This window comes from Neltuma alba, unplaced genomic scaffold (assembly GCF_004799145.2).
Source record: "Neltuma alba isolate B1F8T4 unplaced genomic scaffold, ASM479914v2 tig00011614_pilon, whole genome shotgun sequence".
In the NCBI taxonomy this organism is placed as follows: Eukaryota; Viridiplantae; Streptophyta; class Magnoliopsida; order Fabales; family Fabaceae; genus Neltuma; species Neltuma alba.
This window is the reverse complement of record NW_021636265.1, coordinates 7,009-34,006: the sequence shown is the minus strand read 5'-3', so window position 1 is coordinate 34,006 and position 26,998 is coordinate 7,009. Positions and strand designations below refer to the sequence as shown.

Sequence of the window (26,998 nt, the reverse complement as noted above, 5' to 3'; positions counted from 1 at the left end):
ATAAATGATGGGTTAAACCAGCAAAGGTGAGGCTGTTTTAGGATTATTGGGATTAGACCGAGGCTCATCCAGTAATTAATGGAATCCATATGCAAACTTTTTTTTTTTGTTGCTTTTGCCATTGCCATATGTAAACTTTTCTGATTATAATGAAATGAGCTAAAGTATACATCTGGTCCTTTAACTTTATATAAGGTTTTAGTTTAATCTCTTAATTTTAAAAAGTATACTTTCAGTCCTTTAACAGCAAAATTGTTAGTCTTAAATGATGACTTTTTATAATAATCATAATTGTTTTGAATATTAAACTTGATATATTAGTATTTAGTACTATTTTATTAGCATTTAAAAGCTTAATATTATTATTTTTTGTTAACAGTTTTAGGTTTAGAGAACTAAAAATTTACTTTTTCAAGTTAAGAGACCAAAATAAAACTTTATGTAAAATTAAAGGACTAAAAGTATACTTTAGCCTAATGAAATGCAATAAATGAATCAGGCCGCCATTAGAGTGGTTCTTTCCACGAAAGAGATGCTTAATTAAAGATTGTTTTTGGCCAACAGATGCATGAGTATATTAAAGCTATTAAGGAACTTTTACTGAGCTTGAACCTTGTTTTCTAATTTCCCTTTGCTTTGATTCTTTTTTATCTTTTTTTAGGGATAATTAATCTGCAAGTCCTTATTATTTTAACCAATTTTGAATTAGGTCCCTATAATTTTTTTCCTTTTTATTAAGTCCTTATACTTTCACCTGTTTTTAATTAGGTCTTTGCATTTATTTTTCTTTTAATCAAGTCCTTATAAGTTCATCTTATTTTTAATTAAGTCCTTGAATTTTTATTCTTTATTTTATAAATTCCAATAGTACTATTCTATAAACATAAAATAGTATATATTATTTAATATTAGTTTATAAACAATAATATTCTAGGAATAATAATAATTTTATTTTTTTGGCAAAAAATTAATTGTTCTAAAAAAATTTCCTGAATTAATTAATTATATTACTATTTTTATTATATAATTATTAATTTAATTTAATTATTAATATTTTATATTTCAATATTAATCTATTTAATTAACAAATAAAAATTAAAGCTAGATGGACCTGATTAAAAATTTAATGAAATTATAAGAACTTAATAAAAAGAAGAATAAATGCGAGGACCTAATTAAAAACAGATGAAAGTATAAAGACCTAATAAAAAGAAAAAAACTATAAGGATCTGATTCAAAATTGGTTAAAACTATAAGGACTTACAGATTAATTAATCCCTTTTTTTATATCTTAACCTTATGGAGTAAATTATGAAATTTGTTACTGAATTTGATTGATTTATTAAATGAGCGAAATAAAGAGGTGAAATCGTCCTTAACAAGTATAAGACCAATAGTTTTAAAAAATTAAACCAAGACCAATAATTTTAAACTTTTTTTTTTTCGGGTAGGCTTTTAATGATGCTTTTTTGTCTTCTTTCAGGGACAGCCTTTTTTCCATCATGAGAAATTATTATAAAGATTTTAGTTGCGGTTTGTTTTTTATCATGATGACCAAAAATTTTCTTGAAGACAAGTTGCTGAAAGCCTGAAAGTGAACTTTTTAAAGTAAATAAATTACAGAAATTTCGGAAGCGCATAACTTAAAGGATTAATTAATTTGTAAGTCTTATAGTTTTAACCAATTTTGAATCAGATCTTTATAGTTTTTTTTCTTTTTATTAGGTCCTTATACTTTCATCTGTTTTTAATTAGGTCCTCGCATTTATTCTTCTTTTTATTAAGTTCTTATAATTTCATTAAATTTTTAATCAGGTCCATCTAGCTTTAATGTTTATTTGTTAATTAAATAGATTAATATTGAAATATAAAATATTAATAATTAAATTAAATTAATAATTATATAATAAAAATAGTAATATAATTAATTAATTTAGGAAAATTTTTTAGAACAATTTTTTTTGCCAAAAAATAAAATTATTATCATTCCTAGAATATTATTGTTTATAAACTAATATTAAATAATATATACTATTTTATGTTTATAGAATAGTACTATTGGAATTTATAAAATAAAGAATAAAAAATTCAAGGACTTAATTAAAAATAAGATGAACTTATAAGGACTTGATTAAAAGAAAAATAAATGCAAAGACCTAATTAAAAACAGGTGAAAGTATAAGGACTTAATAAAAAGGAAAAAAATTATAGGGACCTAATTCAAAATTGGTTGAAACAATAAGGACTTACAGATTAATTATCCCTAATTTTAGGCCATCAATTGTGTTATTTTAAGAATACAAACTTGAGTAGATTTTGACTCGATTTAGATTGTCTTCTTGATGATTAGACGCTGTATAATTTAATCATCATATATGTGTATATATAATCAAAACAAAGCACAACTGTTAATTATTTATTATTTTTTTCCTTACTTTTCCATAAGTGTGGCCAACTACTGTATTATAAGTTAACATCAAACACTTGAGAAGAGGAAAAAATGCTTTAGTTGAAGGATTTGAGTCAAAAGCAGTAACCCGTAAGTGTTCATTACGATAATAAGTTCAAAGGAAAGAACCAAAAGACTGGTTAATTGGATTGGAGGGCAATGTATGACTTATGAATACATATATTTATATTTGTAACCAAAAACAAAATACATATATATAGTTCCCTTCTCAAGTGAACGTGAGACTCGTAACAATTTACTTTTACTTGTTCTTTTCTCCACGACACTTCATTCACACTTCACTCAACCTCTTGCCAATCAAAACTTTTATGAGTAGCCATCTTTGTGGTATTGGTGTCTCAATGAAAATAACAGTACTACAAGTCCAAAGACAGAGCACATCTCAGAAAGGTGAGACCCATAAACAACCGCACTTGATATCAAAAGGAAAAAAAATTATGAACCGCACTTCTCATGTGAGACTTATTGTGGCGAGACTCATAACAGCATCGAGCCTTAATATGTGTATGTGACTGCGTAATCTTCCATGTTCTGTTATCTGCTGGTCAAATAAGTAAATATAGTTCGAACGTCAAAATTTAATCTAACCAATTCAAAATGAAGTTAAAAAAGTGATTAAAAAACAAAGCGTAAAGCACTGAAATTGATTCCTTATAACAGGATCGTGTTTTGCGTGTGTGTAGCCACAATGGGGTGGAAAAGAAAAAGAAGGCAAGTTGTGAGAAAGTGTTGGCCCACTACGGATTGAAGAGAGTTGGCATGTACGAAAAGATCAGCATGTTGTTTCTCTCGCACATGGCTATGTTCACTTCACACATAACCAAACCAAAAACTATTCCATTTGATTGACAAAGCTACCAGTTTTGTCCTTTTTAATTCCCGCGAACACACTTTCATTATTCTTCAGTCCTCACAAGATCAGTCAAAACTACATAACCAGCTTTCAAATGATAAGCAACAGAAACTTCCTCACACATATATTCTAATCAAACCCAGATCCACTTAAACTGAACTTCCTTCTTTGCAATGTTTGTCTGAATCAAAACTTGTCTGCCATCACAGAGAGAAGAACCTGCTTCACCAAAATGTAAACAACATGCATCAACACATATGATTGCAACCTATAATTTGGGAGAGCTAAAATCCAAAAGCTATCGTTCATGAGTTTGAGACTCCGAGATCCCAATAACCCCACATCAGAATCTTAAATTTCAGAGTGAAATTCTAATTCCATACCTTGTATTTTATCAGAATCTAAATCAGGCTTCTGTTTATAGCAGCAAATAATAAAACAAAACATAACTCCGATCGATCAGAGACTGCACTACGATCTCTTTACCTCAAAACTCAAGGAAGAAGGTAGGATTTTCGAATCTGATGACAAATACTCAGCTCAGCCTAATGGTTTGTACTTACATGAGAAAGAAGAGAGCCTAACATAGCCAAGGACAACTTGCCGGCCATTCATTATTACAATCAATACATAGATCTCCGGCAAGTCATCCTTGGCTGCACTACACTCTCTGCCTCTTCATGCAAGTCCGTCTTAGTCATATGCAGCGATTAAGTTTGTGATCGAATCATTGTGTTTAATTTGTGTATATATAGAGAATCGATGTCAAGGTTAGTGATATTAATTATATGGTGCAGATACAATAAGCACCAGAATTGCAAAACAGGGACGTGGCCTTACTTGCAAATTAAAAGCCATAGTGCTGCAAAAAGTCACCACCGCCATGTCGCAAAATCGTTCCAAAACCTTTTGCTTAATTGGGTATGGAAAATGGGGGACCAACTGCAGAGATTTGAGGCCCACGTGCTTTCCTTTCTTGTCATCCATTGCTCTTATGGTAGAGATTTAACAGACGGAGAATCTTTCATGTACTGGCCTTTTTATATGTGTAGGGCGGTAATTATGTTCATGTACATGTCCCATGTCTATGGCTTCATGTTTGGCCATTGCCATGTGAGCCCCAGAAAACCACTTTGATGCTGACGCGCTTTATTCAGGTTTTTATGATTGCATGATTCTTAAATTAAATTACTAATGATATAGAATTTGTGAAAGAATGGACGCAATATTTATTTTTTGAATATATATTTATATATCCAAGACTTATTGCGCGCCACACATTTTTTCCCCAAATTGCGACAATGAGTCTTATTTAGATTTTATGTGTATATGTAATAAACTTTAGTTGCCTCGAAGGTTTGCTAATCGAGTTTAAGGGTCTATTTGGATCAGCGATTGAAAAATTAGCTTTTGGAAAAATGAAGTTGGGTAAAAACTAAATTGAATAAGCTGAATTGTATTTGGATTGGAGTTCAAAAAAGCTAGTTTGCAAAAGTGAGATTGGTAAAAAGTTATTTGGATTATAGTTGAGTAAAAGTAATTTTGGTTGTAAAATAACCAAAATGGATATGAGTTTTAATAAATAATGAAACATGATTAAAAAATTGATTTCACATGATACAATGAAATTAAAATAATTTAATATGAAGAAGTCAAATTTAATGAGTGAATTAAATTTTAAAACTTTAGAGAAATCATAAAAAAATTTTAAAAATAAAAGTATAGTTCTAGGAGCATATTTAAAAATAAAAGTATATTTCTAACTTATTTATTACTTTCAACTAATTTTAACTAATTTTTTGTTATCTGTAAATTACTTATTTGAGGCTTATAATAAGAACCAAAGGAGGTAATAAATTTCTTAACTTTTTCTCTCTCCATGTTTCAAAAGCTATGAGTAATAAGCTGTTAATTTTAGCTTATAGCTTATTGTAGCTTTTCATACAAAAGTCAGATTGTCTAATCGCTCAATCAAACAGCATCAAAATTTGCAATCGGGCTTTTCAAGCTTATAAGCCGCTTATTGGCCCTGAAACGCTGAGCCAAACAAGCTCTAAGTCTTAGTTGGAACTGAGTAAACTGTGTACAAAGAGATATATAATATTGTTGTTTTTCGACTTCATCAAGCACCTATATATATTTTATTGAAAAGCTATAGGATAGAATCTGATTTTTTTTTGACAAATTGAAAAATGGAATCCCTGAAATCAAGGACGCATGCAGGGTGATATATAATATATATGTGCGCGCGCATATGCAGATTTATTGAAGACACACAATATATGCATAGTAATATTCCCGATCTTTGATATAAGATTCAATTAACTAATTTAAAAAGATTAAGAAAGTTACTAAATTACTTAGTTATAACATATATTACATGATCTCTCTAAAATACTAATATGTATAATTAAATTATATATTAAGTTATAAGTAAAACAAATTAACCCGAAAAAAATGATACATATATTCATATATGAAAATTTTAAAGTAATTTAGTAACTTTCTTAATTTTTTTTTAAATTAGTCAACTAGGTTTTATATTAAAGACTGGAGACAGTGTCATTTTATAATGGGACTTGCATTCTAGTGAAGAGTAATCGCATTAATTAGTGGATGAAGTCTCATCATTTACTTTGAAAGTACCAATGGTTAATAATCGTTGATCTTGAACAACAGTAAGTTAATGAAATGGAAAAAGGTAAACAACATAAAAAATGCAAAGTGAAACCCCATCATGGATGTACATGTGTATGAGGAATAGGAGTTATCCAATGAATTGAGAACATTTTAAGATTCTAAATTACAAACAAGAATCGAATTTATCCAGAACGACGTGCCTCGCCATGTATCTATGTCGGCAAAGTTGGGCTCTTATTATTAAGCTAGAGTGTCCATTAATCGTAGTTAGCTTCCGAAACCATTTTACAATACGAGACAAAAAACCTTATGCGAAACATGTGTTAATTATTAATCCATATATATTGCTTTCATGTCTATTAATTTATAATTTGACTGGAAAGAGACATGAAATAAAATTGAAATATTGTGGACTATAATATACTCACAATCACTATCAGGATCTTAGTGTAAATGCATGGAATCCAACTAATTTATGTTATTTAGTTACGTCGTTGGTAGGTGGACCGCGGACGAATGGACTCTGTCTCCATAATTACTGCATGTTGAATTTGATAATTAAGAATTAATTGAAACGTTGTAGACAAAGTTATTCCTAGCTAAGAACATTAAACATCATTATCCTTTGCCAATTTTGCATTAATATGTTAAAAAAATATATGTTATTCAAATATTGAAATTGCTGAGTGAGAATTGCTGAATCTTCTTCGATTCATATGTACACACTAGAATGTCTAGCTGATCGGATACTTGCATATAATCAATACTTTAATATTTATGAATTAAAAAAATTTGTTAAGAAATTCTTGAATATAGCATATGTGCAAATCTAAATTAAAGATATTAAAAAATTAATTTAAGTATGGATATAAATATATATAAGTTAATTTGGTCTAATTAGCCAAGATATAATGCCTTAATATACTTCTCAAATTGAAATATTATGTTCAGTTCTTTAGCATATGCCAAAAAATAGGAGGAAAAGCATTCAAGAGAATGTATTTGAATTTCAGCGAAAGAAGAAATTAAATTTATGAGCTTTCTTGCTAACGATATGTGTGTATATGTATGGGTGTGTCTATATATATATATATATATATATATATTATTCCATTATTTTAAATATGATGATAACGATTAGAGATGGAAGAATAGGACAGGGGTGAAAAAGCAAAAGAAAGTAGTACTAAAAGATGCAGAGAACAAAGCATATAAATAAGCCAACAAATTGAATTGAAGATGAAGAGGAAGGCAATGATATATAAAGCTGTCTAGCACCGAGATATGGATGAAAGGAGGGAGTGGGACCCATATATTAAGGCAGAGGCACATGATTGTATCCACTGAGAAGAGGGTATGGGGGACATATGTCCCTTTTGGTGCCTCTCGTGAAAGCACAACGCATTGTATTATAGTGACTGCGATCCCAATATATATCCTTATCACCCAACTTGGCTTCTACAAACCCATCGCTCTTCCCATGCCTCTATCACATAACTTTCCACCGCCCATACCCTTCGCCGCACCGCATTATTTCATATACACGCACTACTTTCGGTTCTCAATATAAGAAGTAATTGATTAATTTGAGTAAATTAAGGAAATTAGTTAAGTTAGTCATTTATAATAAACAGTCGTTGTTTTTCTTAAAATATCCTCACTCATCAAGTGTATTAATTAGAATTACTATTATTACAAGGACTACTTTAAGGAAAAAAATAGATAAATATGAAAAACAAAATGGATTGGATTCTTATATTTAGGACCAAAATAAAAGTTAAACTAGCTTTTATATTAAGGATAGAAGATAGTATAAAAGAACCACAATGAAGAGTACTTTCTCCGATCCTTGCTCTAGTCACATAGTTAGATATTCTATCATAAATACTACCTCCCGTCTTAATTATAAGAACTAGTTGACTAATTTGAGGAGATTAAAGAAAGAAGTTGATTTAGTTATTTGTAATAAATAGATGTTATTTTTCCTAAAATATCTTTGCTAATCAAGTGTATTGACTAGAACTACTATTGTTAGAAGGACTATTTTGGAAAAAAATGCATAAATATTATAGACAAAATGGATTGAGGTCTTATATTTAGGACCAAAATAAAAGTCAAACGAGGTCTTATATTAAAGACCGGAGGTAGTATAATACTACTTTCGATTCTTAGTATAAATGCTAGTTAACTAATTTAAATAGATTAAGAAAGCTTGTTAAGTTAGTTATTTATCTTATATTTAGAACCAAGTTGAAAATCAAACAAGCTCTTATGTTAAGAAACGAAAGTAGTATCTTAATCCATTTTATCTTCTATACTAATTGTTTTCTTCCAAATAATTTATTTAAATTATAAAATGATACCACATCCTATCTTTATATAAGAATTAGTTGGAGATTTAATTTGATGTTAAATATAAGTTATCAATTATTTTGTCTTCAGTATTTATCTATTTTACCGAAAATATTAGTGTGTTGTATAAAAACAAAAGCCTCTCTTCCCACACTATTATCACTTAGCACTACAACATTGGACCATACTCTTGGACACACCCGTTACTTGCCCCCTCCCAAACCTTCGTAGCTTAAACAGCTTTTCAATTATGATTCATAAAATACGAGATAAATATATGAGAGGAGTTTTGTTTTGGCTTATATGAAATGTTCTTATAAATAACTCTAAACGTGATTCCAACTGGACTTAAAAATTATTAAGACGTGTAAGTATATTTGTACATATGTATGTACACATTTCAACGTGTGAAGTGTATGTATGTACGCTTATCCCTTGCTTGGATTGAGAGAAAATTGGGGAGGAAAGAAAACTAGAGAGAAAAACATGGAGAAACAAGTTTTCCCTTACTTGGATAGGGAAGAAAATGTGAGGGGAGGGAAAAATGGAGGAGAAAATAAGGTGGACCCCATGCCTTATTTTCTCTCCAAATTTTCTCTCCATATATGGAGAGATTTGGAAAAGAAAACAAGATTTTTATGATTACCCCTCCTCTCTCTTCTTCTCCATATTTATTTTCTTTTATTATATTTAAATTCACTTTTTTTTTTATCTTAAAACAATGTTTTATTAAATAATTTGGTTTTAAAACATAATAATATGAAAAAATATATAAATCAAATAACTTGATTTTAAATTATTTGATGATGCTAATGTTAGTATAATTTTTCTATTGCAATATTCAATTTAATTTAATTTTAAATATGATATATTTTGATAAGGACATTTTAGTTATTTAGATATTTACTAATTTTCTCTCCTTTCTATTTTTTCTCATCCATCCAAGCAAGAAGGATGATGCAACTTCCCTCCAGTTTTTCCTTCTCTTTATTTTCTTTCCTCTCAACTTTTCTTCCTATCCAAACAGAGCATTAGAGTAAATTATATTACATGCTTTGAGGTTTTCATGTTTTTGAGATAAATGTTATAAGTCTAGAAAACGTCTGCTAAAATTTCAATGCAATATGATTAAACAGAAAATCACGCTACCGTCATAAATTAAACATCGGATCATTTACCTCCTAATAAAACTCATTAATTTATTTACATATTAATCAGTGAATAACACATCTTTTGTTAAATATTTAATGAAAATTTTTTTATGTACATGCTCATTTGTAACTATAGAAAGTAACTAAAACCGCACTAAGCAATGGTCCAAACAATTACTCCTTTAGTCTTTAATATAAGACCTAATTGTTGAGTTGATTTTGGTTCTAAATATAAGATCTATTTCTCATATTTATTAATTTTTTCTAAATTACTCCTATTAATCTCCCTCAACCATAATCAAGTAGAAGAGGGAAAAAGGATATTAAGAAAGATGATTATGGTGTTTTAGGAAAAAACATGTCATATTTCTTATAATTAACTAACTTACCTAACTTTTTTAATCTAATCAAATTAGTTAATAATTAAGTCTTATATTAAGGATTGGAGGATTACAATGGATCATCCAAGACACAACTTGGCCCAAACGTATATGATCAGTCTCTCTTGGCGTGCGAAGATGATAAGAATGCCACGCTCACCTAATTGGTCGCAGAAAGGGATAAAAATACCACACTCTGTGAACTCCTCCATGTCCATTATTAGCTTAGCAAGAATATAATCTTTTTGCAGAGTTCATTAAAAAAACCATATATGAAAAGACATAAAATATACAGTATGTCCAAGCCTTCATAATGATTGCTTCTCAACTTTGGCAACTTGACCTTTTTCTTTTGCTCAGCCACTTTGATTTTCTAATTTTAGATGTCTCTACTTGATTATTTTATATAAAAAACAGAATTTCAAAGAACTCTTCCTATCCTAAATATAAAACCCATTTTGTAGTATAAATTATACTACAAAATAGGTCTTATATTTAAGATCGAAAGAGTATAGTGGTTACATATGTGTATATGTAGCTACCTATGTATGCTTGCCTCTCTATATATATATATATATATATATATATATATATATTCCTAGAATGACATTAAAATGATAAATTCTGGTTTGACATTGTTTCATATATTTACCAGAGCTTCTTCCACTATTAATCTTGAATTGTTTATCAAAGGCAAACTTCGAGACGATGATGTGAAAATATATTATTCGCATGATAAGTAGCAAAGACTTTTATATTAACTAAGATATGGCTGGAAATTTGGAAGTGAAGTTCCTCCATGTTTTCCTGGAAAATCTATGTGAGAAAAAAGGGAAATTTTGCAAAAGTGATAAACATTCTCAATTGAAAATACAACGGAAGTTCGTAGTAACAATGGTATGAGAGGATTCAAAAGTTAAAAGCGGAATCACAAACAAATTTTGAGAAGTCCAATATCCAGATTATATACATATGGAGATTAGACTTAAAAGCAATAGTAATCCTTCTAAGTTCTAATTCAGTTTAAGCGTGTGCAAAGTTTTGAACAGAATGCCAGAGTAATTCGGCTTGATTACGCTAATCGATCACACTGCGTATAATTTTCGACTCATTGGGATAATTTGTACTCGGAATTGATACTAAAATTCCCTGGGAAAACACAGACTAAGGCAGGCATTCCCTCTGATATTCTACCTCTTGGTACAGATCAAAGTTCATTCATGCCTGCGTTACGTTTCCCATTCCCAGCCACAAAGTGGAGATTACGAAGCACGATCACCTTCACAACTTACACAACACAAGAAAGCCATATAAGGACCAAATTTTCAAAGCAGAGAGGAAGCCCTACCTAGAAAAGCCTATTCCCCACTGTGTTCAGTACTGTAGCCCTCTGCAATAGGTCAGTCAAATATTCCGGAGTCACCATGCATGGACATGGCTTCCTTTGGGGTTGAAATGAAGATACTTGCTTGATTCAGAACCCTGTAATTGATAAAATGTGAGACAAATGTAAACAAGACGATTGAAACAAAGGTATTTGAATTGGCATCTATAGTTTCTCCATTTGCCCCATAAACTACTGATCGGCTTCTATAATAACGTATTTGAGGGCTGCTATATTTAATTTCTCCATAAAATGATGAGTCTTTGATTGGCTTTTTGACGTTGTAAGCTACCAGCATACAGAAGAATTAACGTTGTGGCCATTAGGCTCACCAATTATCATATTTGCAAGTGTTTGCACTGCTGTTATGCTCTTCTTTTGAGCACCTTTGTCTTTGGTACAAGCAAAACAACACCTGGGCGCTGTCTGATACGTGGGATTGGAAAAAGCTAAGCAAGACGTGTTTGGTGTAAGGGATTGGCGGTAACTTGGGATTGCTTAATATCCCCCCCCCAAAGAACAAAAAATGGTATTGGAGATCCGGTTTTGGGATTGAAAACTTTGGGACCAAAAAAAAAAAAAACTCTTCCTTCAAAGCGTTACGTCTGCAATGATCGTCGCTGCCGCCATCCTCGTCGCATGTCCTCCTGCAACGATCGTCATGCCAGCTGGAGCCTCAAGTCCCAGAAGATCGAAAATGAGAGATAGGGACTAAGATTATAGTTGAGAAAAATTATTAAAATAGTATTTAACGTAATATTATTTGTTATATGTGATTAGCCAAACCCATAAACGTGAGATTGGAAAATACCACCTCTTTCTATGGTATTTCACAATCTCATATCTATTGCTTTGGCTAATCCTATGTAATAAGTAATCTCTCGTATTAAATACTCTTTTAATAGATTTTTTTCAATTTCAATAACAATTCTTGCTCTTAATTTTCAATGGGTCATGCCAAACGGAGCTTTGAGTTCACTAATGAGGGCAACGGTGATCTCGCGGCATCCTTCCTCGACGACGATCTCGCTAATGATGAGAGCAGCACCCTTCATCTGATTCGAAAACAGATCACGTCGTCGCGCAAACTGATTTCCTTCGATTGCGACTTCCTCTCCACGCGGCAGCGATGTGCAGCAGTTATAGCAATTTCCTGTTCGTGATTGCCGTCACTACTACGGCTTTAATATTTTTTATTTTTTTAGTATCATATGTAAAAAAAATTGAACACCTGAAATTTATCAATTTTTTCTTTTTAAATCCATTTTATTTGATATGAAACTTTTTATAAACTTCTGTAGTCACCAGTCAAATGTACTAATTCAATATTAATAATATAATAGTTCACATGATCGCGGGTTCGAATGTCTGACCAAAAGTCTGTTGAAGTCTCTGTACTGAGAAAAATCTTCGTACAATATATTCCATATCGTATAATAATTAACATGCTAAAATTGGTTCGCAAGTATAATTCTCCCTTGATTCTCCAGATATTTTAGTGGCCCCATGTGTCAGTGGCTATTGATTTAACGTAGGGACCGTTTGGTTCAATTGCAGTTTGCTTTTACAATACACTGCAGTGCAATGTAGTGGATTGCAATGCAATTTTGATTATTGATGATCTGTTTGGTATATTATAAAGAAAACATGGTAGATGATATTTATTATTTTCAATAAAACAAATAAAATTTATGAAATGACCCTTTTATTCCTTGACCAAAAAACAATCCTTCCCTTCCCGAACGTTCCTTCTTCCTCGACAAGACTGCCGATAAAATACACACATCAATCTTTCATTTCACTAGCTATTGAATTCATTATCATAACGGACTGGAACCATTAAAGCCAATGATTAAAATCATCTATGAAAATAAGGCCACTATCATCATCATCAAAATTTTTACATCTTCATCAACCCGAATGAAAGATACTGTTTATAAAACAAGAGAGATCTGAATCAAAGAAGATAAGGGAAATAAAAAAACAGATATGGAAATAAAGGATATGAAATAGAAAAAGAATGAGGTCTGAAAACCCAAACAACAAGCAGATCGAAGAATGTAGAGACAAGATCATCACTGTATGGCATGGAAAGGCATATATATGAGATTTTTGAAGGAAGGATGCTGAAGGCTAATGATATAGCAAGAGGAGAATAAACCGGGGGTCATGACGAATGCAAAGCATAGGGACAAAAATCGGGCAAAGACAGTGGTGGTGCTAGGTGTTGGGTACGGTTGCGTTCATGGTGGTCAGGTCATCAGCGGTAGCAAGTGCTAGGTGTGGCGGAGGTGTTCACAATGGTCAGCGTCGTGGTGGGTGCTGGGTGCAACAACATTCACGGCTGTCGGCTGCAATGGAGGGTGGGTGATAAAGAACGAAGGAGACTACTGAAACAAAAAGAGGGCAAATGTGACTTTTTCAAATATGCAATGGATGGTAATGAGTATTCATATGGGGGAGGTATGAACGAGGATTACCAATTATTTTGGTAATCATCATTGCCACGGTAAATCCTATTACCAAATTAAAGAGTAACCAACCATTCTCTTCTTGGTAATGTAATGTTAATTGCCATTACATGCCTGCAATAGAATTGAACCAAACAGACTCATAATGTCTCGGTTTTTTTTTTCCCCTTCATTGCAAAGATAGCTCATTTTGTTGCATTCCTGGACGATCAGTTTAACCATTAATTAGATAACAGATGAAGTTTCTAATATGTTAACTTTCATATCTTAAAAAACATTATGCGAACGTTTTCCTTTATCTATCTCATGATGAGGAGACTAAATAAATAAGATTCATACTTCGAAGAACATGTATGTAACAGAGAAGAGTTTGGAGGCTGCAATTTTATTCATTGCCGATCCAGCACATACGATAACAACACTGACGAAATCACAAACACCACAAGTTAGCTGCTTTGATTCATATAATACTGAACTTCCCTTTACCAGATTCAGCTCTTTTCACAAACGCCACCATGAACACATTTCCACTGTTATGCTTTTCCACAACCAGATTCCTGCTTCCCTCCTTCTTATATTCAACGCCAACGTCATAACAAGTACCAGAAGAAGAAGAACCCACAATGTTGCCTCCGGGGCAAAACACAAGCTTGTAAGCAATCGCGTTGAACACCTCGATCTGGAAAACACCACTCACCAACTCAGAATCTGGATGATCTTCAGGCCCTCCAATAACCACCCTCGAGGAAGATCCAGATTCAAAAGCCACCACCCACTTGGAGGATTCGGCACAATCTGGTTTTTCCGCGAACTCGATTTCCAGATCAGTAGAACCTGGATATATCTTGTCTGTGCTTGTTCCTTGAACATGGAATTTTACTGGGGCACCCTTGTTCAGGTCAGAATTTTCTTGCAAAACCGAATATGAACATGATGAGGCATCCCCAGTTTTTTCTGGTTTAACCCCGCCACCTCCTTCTCCCCATACGGCTGACATTATGTAGTACTCTTGATCTGCAACAAGTGGTTCTCCATTGACGTCATTCACTGGTTCTTCACCACTATAAGCTGAGGCCAGTGATAATGGTTTGGTGATGGTGAAGGAAAACCAGAGAAGGAAGGAGAGGGTTATGATCAGTGACCTTCCAGCAGGCATCTTGCTCTCTCACAGTAGTATTAATTACTGGATGTTCCAGGATTCCTTGTAACTTGAAATCTGAGAGAAACACAAGGTTTGGCACGTCCTTTATATAGAGAATGCGAGGAAGGAGGATACTAGCCAGCAAGGAAGACACGTGTCACAACATGCATAACTTGATCGATCTCTAAACAATTGTGATATGATTTTAAATGAGGACAAGTATTTATTCAGATGTTAATTAAATTTTTGAAATCCACTTGCATGCAGGCTGCCACATTAACAAGGTAACGAGTGTATGTGTTTATCACTTTGATGAATATCCTAAACTCATCAGATCTAAATCGTTTGTATTTGATTTGAACGGTTTAAATTTAAAATTTTTAATTAATTATTTTAAATAGAATTTTTTTTTGAAAAAAAGATAGTTAAAAGATTATCTTTATTTTAGATTTCATCCATATTAAAATAATTATCTTGAATAAACAAAAATAAAAAAGAAATCAAACCCTGACCATCCAAATGAAATATAGACGATCTAAATCTGATGAGTTTAAGGTACTCATCGCTATGAGTATTGAAACTGGTCCCATTAACAAGTATATGTCTACGTGGAACTAGCGGGAGGGATAAAATTAAATTGCCCCATTTTGTTTGTTCTCAAATATGGCCTATATGTTAAAACTATTTTGAATGCGAAGATGCCAAAAAGTAAATCATCATTTGAAAACAAATTAAAGTTTCAATATAAAAGTTTTAGGAAATCTATATTTGCTAATAAGTCCTTTGAATTTAATTTATTTAATGAGGACCATATTGAAAACTATTAATTAAAACCTTTTGACAAACTTAAATGATAACCAGCTTTTTAACTTATATTAATTTATTAATATGTAAGAGATAGCTAATTAAACACAACTAGTATCCATAATGGAGTAATTGAGTAGTATTAAAAATTTTATGCATACATTACAAGATGCTCCTCATATTCTTTCTTTCTCTAATTAATTTTCTTCCTTCTTTTTTTTTTTAACCAATGCTCCTCGTTTTCCGTATGAGTTATGCTGACACTCGACGAAGAAATGTCTGTGAAAGGAAATCTCTCAAGAGTGGTTGGAGTTTGGATTGGACCCAACAGGTTTTAAAACTTTTTCTTTTATTATATTTTATTCTGTGTAAGAATGGTTGAGTGATAAAAGACATCGTTTTACGTAATTATTATTTTATTACTTCACTATAAACTAAAAAAATTAAATTTATTATAAAAATATCGCCTTCATTCGCAAATTTAATTTCTGTTAATAGCATAATATTCCTAAATGAAAAAAATTGTTGAAAAGTTCCTCATTGCAAAATTTATTGTATAAATTAAAGGTAAATTTATTTAAGAATTCGGATGTAACATATCTTCAACTAATGATACAACTCTTCTTTAATTGTGTGTAATTTCTTTTTTGGTTATGATTCAATATAGCTAAAGATAAGTCACACATAGTAATAAAGAAGAATTACACCTGCTTACTTAAGGACCTTATTCGTTAATATTCTTGTATAATAAATATTGTGACAGGAGATTTTCTTCTAAGTGAGAACTATTGTATTATCTTTGATATTTAATATAAGAATTAAATAATTAATTTATAAATACTAAAAATTGGTTAAATTAGTTATTTATAACAAGTTAGCTTTTAAAAAATATCATTTTCAATTACGTGTAATGTAACTGTCATTTAATGATAACTCTTTTATTATATGTAATCAATAAGAATATATTAGAGAAAAAATTATAAATATAAAAAACAAAATAAACTGGGTTTATATTTATTATCAAAATCAACTCTTTGATTAACTCTCAGGCAGGCCACGTTTCTCTCCTTTAGTTATGCACAGTCATCACATTCATCAATAACATGGGAGGACATGGTGCTCTTGCTAAACAATTTTTCTTGAGCAGATTTTTTTAGGTTTTTTCCCACTCTTTTATTACTTCTCCTTTTCATTTTCATTTTTGTTATGTAAACTTTTAATTGTTACTAAATTAATACATTTTATCTTTTTATCCGGGGGGGGGGGGAAAGAAAACTCAGAGTCTAATTTAAAAGTTTGGTGTGTCCCATTCCGAAAACAAAAAAAAAAAGTTTGGTGTGCATTCAGGTGTGCTATCACGCGACCTCAAATTTTGTTTAAGGGTGCCCTATTAGTTAATCTAGTGAATACTGAAAAAGGCTGTTTTAAACAGAAGAGAGAATCAGCTTTCACAGGCCTTCAAATGATGTCTCAAATCTTTTACGTACTCTTTCCTGAATGCTTCACGTGCCATCTTATTTAATCCCTCTAATCTTCACCAGTCTTATATTAATTTATTAACATGTAAGAGATAGTTAATTAAAAACAACTTTCAGGCAAAAAAATAAAAAATAAATAAACACAACTTGTATCAATAATGGAGTAATTGAATAGGATTAAAAAAGTTTATGCATACATTACAAGATGCTCCTCATATTCTTTCTTTCTTTAATTAATTCCCTTCATTCCTTCATTTTTTTTCAATTGACGCTCCTCATTTTCCTTAATTATGAGTTAAGCTGACACTCGACGAAGAAATTTCTGTAAAAGGAAAGCTCTCGAAGAGTGGTTGGAGTTTGGACCCAACAGGTCTTAAAACTTTTTCTTTTATTATATTTTATTCTATGTAAGGTTAGAGCCGGGAAAACGGGCCGAGCCCGTCGGGCCGCCCGTTTAAGCCCGTTTAAGTCGCGGGCCGGGCTTGTATTTTGAAGTCTTGAAAGGGAAGTCGGGCTTAAAAGGGCCAGCCCTGTAGGGCCGAAAAATAAACGGGCCAGCCCTGTAGGGCCGCGGGCCGACCCGTTTAAGCCCGCCAATAATTTTTTTTTAATTTTTATATTTTTTTCTTAACTTAAAAAGGAAAACCCTAACATTTTACACATAATATACTCTTAGTTTTACTTACCCCACTGCTTACACAAATGGCATTCACAAAAAAAAGAAATCACCATAATTCTAAGTTATTAACAAAAATGTGTTATTATTTATAAGTTGTCAAAACCTATTAAAATACTGTATGTGTTATTTTACAATCTTTATTTATCATTTTTTCATTTTTTTATACTTGAAATAGAATTGGTTAAAGAATCTTTTGAATTAAATAAAAATCTATATCATTTTTATAGTTAGAAACAAATTTAGAACTATGGATGATGAACTCTTTTCTTTTTTGTCAGTAGGACAAACAATTATTTTTTATATATACTATGTTTGTTAGTTAAACTTTTTGTTAATTATTTATAATTAAACAAGATCATCCATATTGTAATTATTTACTGAACTTAGTGTTTATTTAGTTGTTTATGTCTGTCCTCTATTTAGTTTGTTCATTCAATAAACTTTATTACACTGTGATAGATGTTTTAACATAATGATATTTATGTTTGTGACTTATTTTTATTTTTATTTATATCTTTTATTAGTAAATTTTGTTGTTTCATTTTATTATTTCGATAAAATAGGCAAAGAAAAATAATAAAAATACATTTTAGTTAAACGGGTCAAAAGCCCGCGGGCCAGCCCGAGCCCGTTATCTCACGGGCCGGGCTTGGGAAAATGCTTCATTTTTTGAACTCGGGCTTAAAAACGGGCCGGCCCGTTTAAGCCCGAGCCCGTGACAGGGCCGGCCCGGCCCGTTTCCCAGTGCTATGTAAGGTTGAGTGATAAAACAAATAATTTTAAGTAATTATTATTTTTATTACTTCACTATAAACTAAAAAAAACTAAATTTATTATAAAAATATCGCCTTCACTCGAAAATTTAATTTTCTGTTAATAGCATAATATTCCTAAATGAAAAAAATCGTTGGAAAAGTTCCTCATTGCAAAATTTATTGTATAAATTAAAGGTAAATTTATTTAAAAACTCGGATGCAATATATGTTCAACTAATGGATACAAATCTTCTTTAATTATATGCAATTTATTTTTTTCAGTTGTGATTCCATCTAGCTAAAGATAAGTCACACATAATTAGTTGATAAAGAAGAATTACACCTGCTTAATTAAGGACCGAATTCTTTAATATTTTGTATGATAAATATTGTGACAGGAGATTTTTCTTCTAAATGAGAACTAATATTATCTCTGATATTCAATATAAGAGTTAAATAATTAATTTATAAATACTAAAAAAATTAATTAAATTAGTTATTTATAATAAATATGAATTAGTTTTTGAAAAATACCATTTTCAATTATGTGCAATGTAACTGTCATTTAATGATAACTCCCTTGTTATATGCGATCAATAGAGATACTTTAAAAAAAAATTACAAATATGAGAAACAAAATAAATTAAATTTTTATATATTTTATCAAAATCAACTCTTTGTTTAACTCAAAGTTAGGCCAAGTTTCTCTCTTTTTTTTTTTTTGGCTTAAGCAGCCGGTATCATAAGTCAGGCCATTTTTCAAGCATAGCATTAGGCCCAGACTAATTCGGATTGAAACATGACATGAACTATTAAGGATAGCGTCCCTGGTCCTTAAAATGCTGCAAACTCGAAACCTATAGTTAAGTTAGAATAATCCAGTTAGCTAATCTAATAGTTAGGGTTTAAGTTTCTCTCCTTTAGTTATGGGCGGTTATCACATGCATCAATAGCATCGGAAGACATTATTCTTTTGTTAAACAATTTTCTTGAGCAGACTTTTTAGTTTTTTTTCCCCCTCTTTTATCACTTCTCTTTTCATTTTCACTTTTGTTATGTAAACTTTTAATTGTGATTAAACTAATACATTTTATCTTTTTATCAAAAAAAAAAAGGAAAGAAAACTCAGAGTTCGTGTAATTTAAAAGTTTGGCGTGAATTCAGGTGCCATCAAGTGACCTCAGATTTCGTTCAAGAGTGCATTATTGCTCAATCTGGTGAATACTGAAAAAGGCTGTTTTAAACAGAAGAGAGAATCAGCTTTCACAGGCCTTTAAATGATGTCTCAAGTCTTTTACGTACTATTTCCTGAATGTTTCACGTGCCATCTTATTTAATCCCTCCAGTCTTCACCGTACTTTATCATATCCCATATTATATGCATATTATCAATATTAAATCAATTGTTCTGTAGATTTTTAAGATCAACGTGTCATCAATATTATTCTACTCGTATACTACCCAAAAAAAAAAAAATTATTCTACTCGTATAAGATTATAAAGTGATCAGCGTCTCTATCGTAGAGAATCTTCAGCTTTATATTATATACAACGTGCTTGTTAGGTACTAATGATTTTTTTAAAATATATTTAAAAGATTGTTGGTTTAATGTTATTTATAATCTGGAGTTGTTAATATGATCTCATTAATTAGGTCTGTGTTTATCTGATTTGTTGTCAAATTATGGGTTTGGATATATATGACCTTGAATTATTGATTGCATTAACATGTAATTATAAAAAGATGACAGTTTTATGATCTGTCATGTCTTTCAAGCACAGGTACGTATACTGTGTCCAATGTCACCGAGGAAAAAATGACATGCTCTGTCCAATTATTGATACATAAATGTGTGTGTGTATATACACATGTGCACATACTATATATACATTATACAATGCTTCCTTTTTGGATATACTCAAATTGAAATCTCCTCTGCCGTGGAGAATCTTCGTACCATTATTTGGATAGGCTTACAAGCTGGCGTGAGAGCGGCCGCAGTGCTTTTCTTAAAATAGTGTTTGGTGAGCTCCATTATTTTTTCCGTCCGGTGGGCATCAATAAATTGATTCGTCTCCGGTAAGGACTAATTAGAAATTTATATTAGTTCCGTATATAAGATTTATCTTATATATTTATCAATTTTTAAATTAATTTATTGATATTTTTCTAACAATAATCAAGAAAAAGAGGAAAGAAAAAAATTAAAAAAATATTTAGGATCTTTTAGAAAAAATATCATATTAAATAATTTAACTAAAATCTTTAATTTATTTAAATTAGTTACTCCTGTGGTTTTACTTATTAGTCACTTCTAATATGTTTCACATGCCCTAAAGAAAATCTTAAACTTTATTAACTCTCGTTTAAAATTTAACAATTTTCTAACTTTATTCTTATTTAATATATACTATACCTTATCTAAATAAAGTCAACATAATAATAAATGAACAGTAAAATTATATATTCATATAAAAAATTTCTCTCAATATCTTATAAATAATATTAAAAAATACCTTCTTTATGCCCTAGAACCAAGGAATAATTGGGAGGACCGGACTTGGTCAAAAAGTAAAAAAATTGGGAGGACGACGATCATTTTAAAATAATGTACTGCATTAATTAATTATTTTGTCTGGGCAAACACGGGAAAGTAGGAATCCAAAGGACCCTGAACAGATCAGGCCGGTCGACAGAAATTTGCTGGACAACGTACTACCATGTTCATGTGGTATTGTTAATCTTATAACAGTTTGATAAAATTTCTTTCAAATTTTTCGGTAACTATGGGTTTGGACGAGTGAATTACAAGGACTAATAGACTAACTAGTTATATAAACCGGTGAAAGGGCGTTGAAAGTTTACGACAAAAAGTTATTCCATTCATAACTCAAATGTGGAATAAGGAAGCAAGAGTATTTATAACGTGCTTTTAAAAGGTGTTTGGATAGAAACCAAATCATGATTTTAAAAGTGATTTTATGATATGCGAGTGGAAGAATTTATCTCTATTTGTGAAAAAATACTTTAAAAAAACACTTATGAGAAAATTTGATTGTAAGGAAAACAAAAACGAAGGGTAGAAATTTTGGATTTTTGATGAGCCAATTTGGAAGAAAATTCACGATGGCTCATTTTAATTTGCGCGTGGTTAAGATAACTATCATGCATGTTTATTTTAACTTAACATTTTAAAATGGAATTTTACTAGAATACTTACGGATGAGTCTTCGTGCATGTTTGGCATGCACAACGAAGAAGACGAAAATGATGAATTAAAGAAAAGAAAAATTAAATACTAAATACTAAATTCCCAAATTATCCCTCACATATTAGGAAGGATGAGAGGCATGGAGGGTAGATGGGATACTATCTACACAGAAAAATGTCTTCCTTCCATAAGTTGAGGGAAGAAGCCTTTCCTTATACTCTTCCGGTACTTAATGTGAAACCTAATTAGAGAATTTATGTTGATTTTAAATATAAGACCTATTTTATATAATTATTAACTAACAGGCCCATAGTATTTCTTTCGCTTGAGTGGTGTTTTCTTAACAGGAAAAATGGTTGTGTTGAGGAGTTTGAGGGAAGAAAATGGAATCAGAATATAAATCTAAAAAATCTGCCAATTAATGACTTTAGATTGATCATTCCATTCCTTGTCATCTTATTTCTTATGATAAGATCCATCCGACGCAAACCCACTGAGGTACGTCTCATCACCTGAACAAATTAGTTTGTAAGGCTCGCACGTCATGAATAAAAATACGACCGCAGTTGATTAACCTCAATCTTAATTAATTAACATCTTTATGTGAAACAGAAAACTTCATCTTCTCTCCATGTCCCGCGCATTTGTCTTACTTTTAATTTGTTCTTTACTTTGTTTCTTTCTTTTAGTGAAAAGCGAATGGTGAAATCCAAAGGGAAAAAAAACTAAAATGTTTGGCTTATACCCAAATAATCTTGCCTAAGCACTAGTCTTAGGTAAAACCAGATGGGAAGATGCTTAGAAATTACCAGAACGTGTTTTGAAACTTAAAGTCCCTTAAATACTGGGTCTCCGGATATTACTGTCCATTCAAAGTGATGGAAGAATATCAAGTCCTTACCAGTAACCTGCAGCTTGCAGAAAGCAAGCGGGAAGCAAGCAAGGCACAAGATAGCTTATTTTATTAGTAGGGAAGGTTCACATTCGCATACATAGATAGGAGCCAAGCCTACTAATAAAAGTAGGAATTGGCTCACATAACATTATTTGTATATTACAGAATTAAGCAGAAGAGGATGAGCAAGGAGGATAGCAGAAGGTGGTGATGTCAAGGCAGCGACACTGTGGAGGATAACTGAGAGCGCAGACGCAGGACTTGCAGGCAGAGTGGCAGGTTTGTCCGATGTCGTTGCATTGACACTGAGGTGGGTTCGACTTTGTGCAGCGACAGTTGTTGCAGCAGGCCGTGGTGGTGGACTTGATCAAGTAATTGGGTTCGCCGTTGTCCTTAAACATCTCAGCCAGGAAGGTGTTGGCATCGAAGCGAGCCTCCACAGGTGCAGTAGTGAAGGCCATCAGAAACAGAACCACACCCACCTTCATCATCATCGCCTTCTTGCCCAAACCATATCTTCTCTTCCTCTCTTTCTCTTTGTGCGTCTTGAGTTTTGATGTGTGAAGATATGAGCAGACGGGAAGGCCTATTTATAAGTCAATTTAAGGGATATTATAATTCTGCGTGATTCACAACTGTATATGTAAATTACTACAATATTGAAGGCGAAAAACAGGATAATCATTCCTAATATCATGCGATTCCTAAATTATGAATAATACTCTGTTATTTAAAAGTTTCGCGTGCATTCTAGTGCTATCACGCGATCACCTCAAATTTTGTTTAAGACTGCCTTATTGCTCAGTCCGATGAATGCAGAAAAGGTTGTTTTGAACAGAACAGAACATCAGCTTTCCCATGGTGTAAATGATTTCTCGAAGAGTGATTTTACGAAGTTTAAGATAAGCATATTAGAAGAATTTTATTTTAATTTGTGTAAAAAAAATTTTTTAAGGTGTTTTTACTCTATGCCATCTGGAGTATTGTTTCATAAATGTTCTGTTTGTTATCTTTTATATTTATTTTATTTAAAAATTTAATTTAACTAGCTTATAAATTAATACTTCTCTTATCCTAAATATAAAACCCTTTTTGTATTATAATTTATACTATAAAAAAGGTTTTATATTTAGGACCGGAGGAATAGTATTTAACATTATACATGCATATAGTTGGCAAAAAAAAATTATACAGAAATATTTTAAGAAAATCACAGTACATATGCAATAATTGAATAATTTATTTGATTTTTCAATCTATTTGAATTAATTAAGCAACTCTATTAAGCTTATTATTATCAAGATAAAATAAGTGTCCTGTAGATTTAAGATCAATGCGTCATCAATAATTCATAAAATTATAAAATCATCAGTATTTTTGTCCTCCATCGTAAAGAGTATCCGGCAACATCATAACAAGGTGCTCGGTGGGGAATACTATAATTGTGTTTTATTGGGTTTGCGAGAATCTTTTGTTTTTTTCCCTCTTCATATTATCAATTAATTTTTTGTTGGTGATCCTTTTTTTGCACGATACTAAATAAAGGTGAAAAATTTATGGAATTGTGATTAATTTTAGCCAAAATCCTCACTGTTATTACTAAAAAGTTTTTTTAATAACAGTACTGTTACTAAATATTATTATGACATTTAGAAATAATATATTAATTTTTTTAGGATGTTAATCAAAACTGATCTTAACATTAAGCTTAGGAATTAGGAGAGTAAATGGAATCCAAAGACAGAATCAAATGTTTGATCAGGAAAGGCATAATTATAGGGCAATTTACGGGATATCTTTATTGTTAAGATAATAAGATGTGATTTTTTTTTCGGGTGAAAATTAAGATGCAGTTCTTAATTATAAAATGTTTGTCGCGTAAGAGAAGATTCATTCGCAAGGCAACTTAATTTGACAAGATTAATTATACTGTCCCAAAAAACTTTATATATATATATATATATATATATATTCTTCTTATTTTTTTATACAATATTCTTATGTTATTTATTTTATTGAACATAGAGTTGGGAAATGGGCTTGCCTGAGCCGAGCAAAAGCTACGTGGCTTGGCCCATTAGGACCCAAGTCCCAAAGCCGTGTTTCCCGTAATTTCACATGCTGGCGCACCAGTGGATCCACGTCCACTCCTCCTCAAGTCAACACGCCGATGAGAACTTTATTAACAAGAAGGCACGAGAAACTTGCCCTCAAGTTAGTCCACCTTTTTATGCACTAAAAAAAAAAATAGTTCTTAAATATGTCATAAAATAATAGAATTTTCCTATTTTATTTTAAAAAATAATTAAGTTGTTTTTAATATTACACTTTCGATAGCTTTCATTTCTCTAATACTCCTCCGGTCCTTAATATAGGACCCAATTGCTAAGTTGGTTTTGGTCATAAATATAAGACCCCTTTCTCATATTTATTAATTTTCTCTAAATTACCCCTATGGATACTCCATCAACTATAATCAAGTAGAAGATAGAGAGGGGTATTAAGAAAGATGATTATGGTATTTTAGGAAAAACATGTTATAATTTTTATAAGTAACTAACTTACCTAACTTCCTTAATCTAATCAAATTAGTTAAATGGGTCCTATATTAAGGACCGGAGGAGTATCTAATAAGGGAAAAGGTAAAAAAAAAAAATCACATTGAGTATTCTAACAACATTTACCACATTTTTTTTGACCAATTTCTTATATCATGAGCGGAGAGAGATTGTATTATTCAATGAACAAGATAGGGTTTACAATCACACTGAAATCACGTAAACAAGGCCCTGAACGAAGAAGTTCGCAGTTAAAGGTTTTGGTTCCATGAAGATGACAACGTTATTGTTGTGAGGAGTGAGAGGAGAATTTACGGTAGCAGAAGGTGGTGAGGTCAAGGCAATGGCACTGCTCAGGATAACTCTGAGCGCAGGCACAGAGATTGCAAGCAGAAGAGTTGCAAGTTTCTGCCATGTCTCTGCATTGGCATATCGGAGGGATCGTCTTTGTGCAGACGCAGTTGTCGCAGCAGATGCCAGTGGTCGGCTTGGTGATCAACTTTTGTCCCAAGTCGTTCATCAGCACCTCCGCCTCCTCCAGCAATCTGCTCACATCGAAGCCTCCCTCCACGGTGGCCGTCAACGCCGTCAATAACAGCACCACGCCCACTTTCACCATCGCCGCTTTCTTGTTCAAACCCATCTTCTTGTGGACGGGTCAGCATGTAGCCTCGAGGGTCATTTATAGCAACATTTGAGGCATGTTTAATACTACCTCCGGTACTTAATATAAGACCCTATTTGACTTTTATTTTGGTCCTAAATATAAGACCCCAATTCATTTTGTCTTTTATATTTATGTATTTTTTTCCAAGGTAGTCCTTCTAATAATTATAGTTCTAGCCAATATAGTTGATAAGTAAGGATATTTTAAGAAAGACAACACCTATTTATTACAAATAACTAACTTAACTTCTTTCCTTAATCTCCTCAAATTAGTCAACTGGGTCTTATAACTAGAACCGGAGGTAGTATAACGTACAATCCATGCCAAATATTAGTAACGTAAATTACACTACAAACTAAATCTTATATTTAGAATCAGAAATAGTACTCCTGATTCTTAATATAAGAACTATTTAACTAATATAATTAGATTAAAGAAGTTAAGTAAATTAGTTAATTATAAGAAATGTGGTATGTTTTTTCCTAAAACACCATTATCATCTTTCTTAATATCCTCTCTCACTCTTCTACTTAATTATAGCTGAAGGAGTATCCATGAGGGTAATTTAAAAAAATTAATAAATATGAAAAATATATGTTATATTTAGGACCAAAATCAACTCAATAATTAGGTCATATATTAAGAATTAGAGTAGTATTTTTTTATACATGTATAGAATAATATGTATTCTTGTCATTCTTTTTATAAGAGTAGGTATTCTTTTTCTTAATAGTAGTCACTTTATTAGATTTATCATATGAATTTATAATTTGACCATTAATTTGTTATTCTTTAATTTATCAGTCCTCACTCATTCTTTTATATTAAATATATGGTGAAGTTAAAAAATTATTAAATGTTAAAAAAAGTCAATGAGATTTATAAATAATTTTTTATTCCCATACAACGTGTTGTAAGTTTTTTATAAATAAAATTGGAAGAGTATGTGTATTTCTATAAACAGTTTTTTCTTAAAGAGAATAATTTGTACTTGATAATGCTAGGCCTCGCTGTTCACCTAACGTTGACCCCATCATTGCACTTAATCGTCCCTTATATAATAATCCTTAATTGTTTACATTTTAATATCTTTTAGACTGCTATATAT

At 31.3% G+C, this 26,998-nt stretch overlaps 2 protein-coding genes across 2 annotated transcripts; both read right to left on the bottom strand.

Annotated features, from left to right (window-relative positions):
* Positions 1-14,146: 14,146 nt before the first annotated feature.
* LOC114715794 (kunitz-type serine protease inhibitor DrTI-like) lies at positions 14,147-14,880 on the bottom strand. The gene has a single exon (XM_028900687.1). It carries the CDS (start codon positions 14,855-14,857, stop codon positions 14,162-14,164), a length of 696 nt encoding a protein of 231 aa, XP_028756520.1. The 5' UTR covers positions 14,858-14,880; the 3' UTR covers positions 14,147-14,161.
* A 7,768-nt stretch (positions 14,881-22,648) lies between these two features.
* On the bottom strand, positions 22,649-25,866 carry LOC114715828 (uncharacterized). Its single transcript, XM_028900728.1, has 2 exons — positions 25,539-25,866; positions 22,649-23,251 (listed from the first exon to the last, which is right to left on the bottom strand). The coding sequence occupies exons 1-2, from the start codon at positions 25,864-25,866 to the stop codon at positions 22,833-22,835; spliced, it is 747 nt and encodes a 248-aa protein (XP_028756561.1). The 3' UTR covers positions 22,649-22,832.
* Between the last annotated feature and the right edge of the window lie 1,132 nt (positions 25,867-26,998).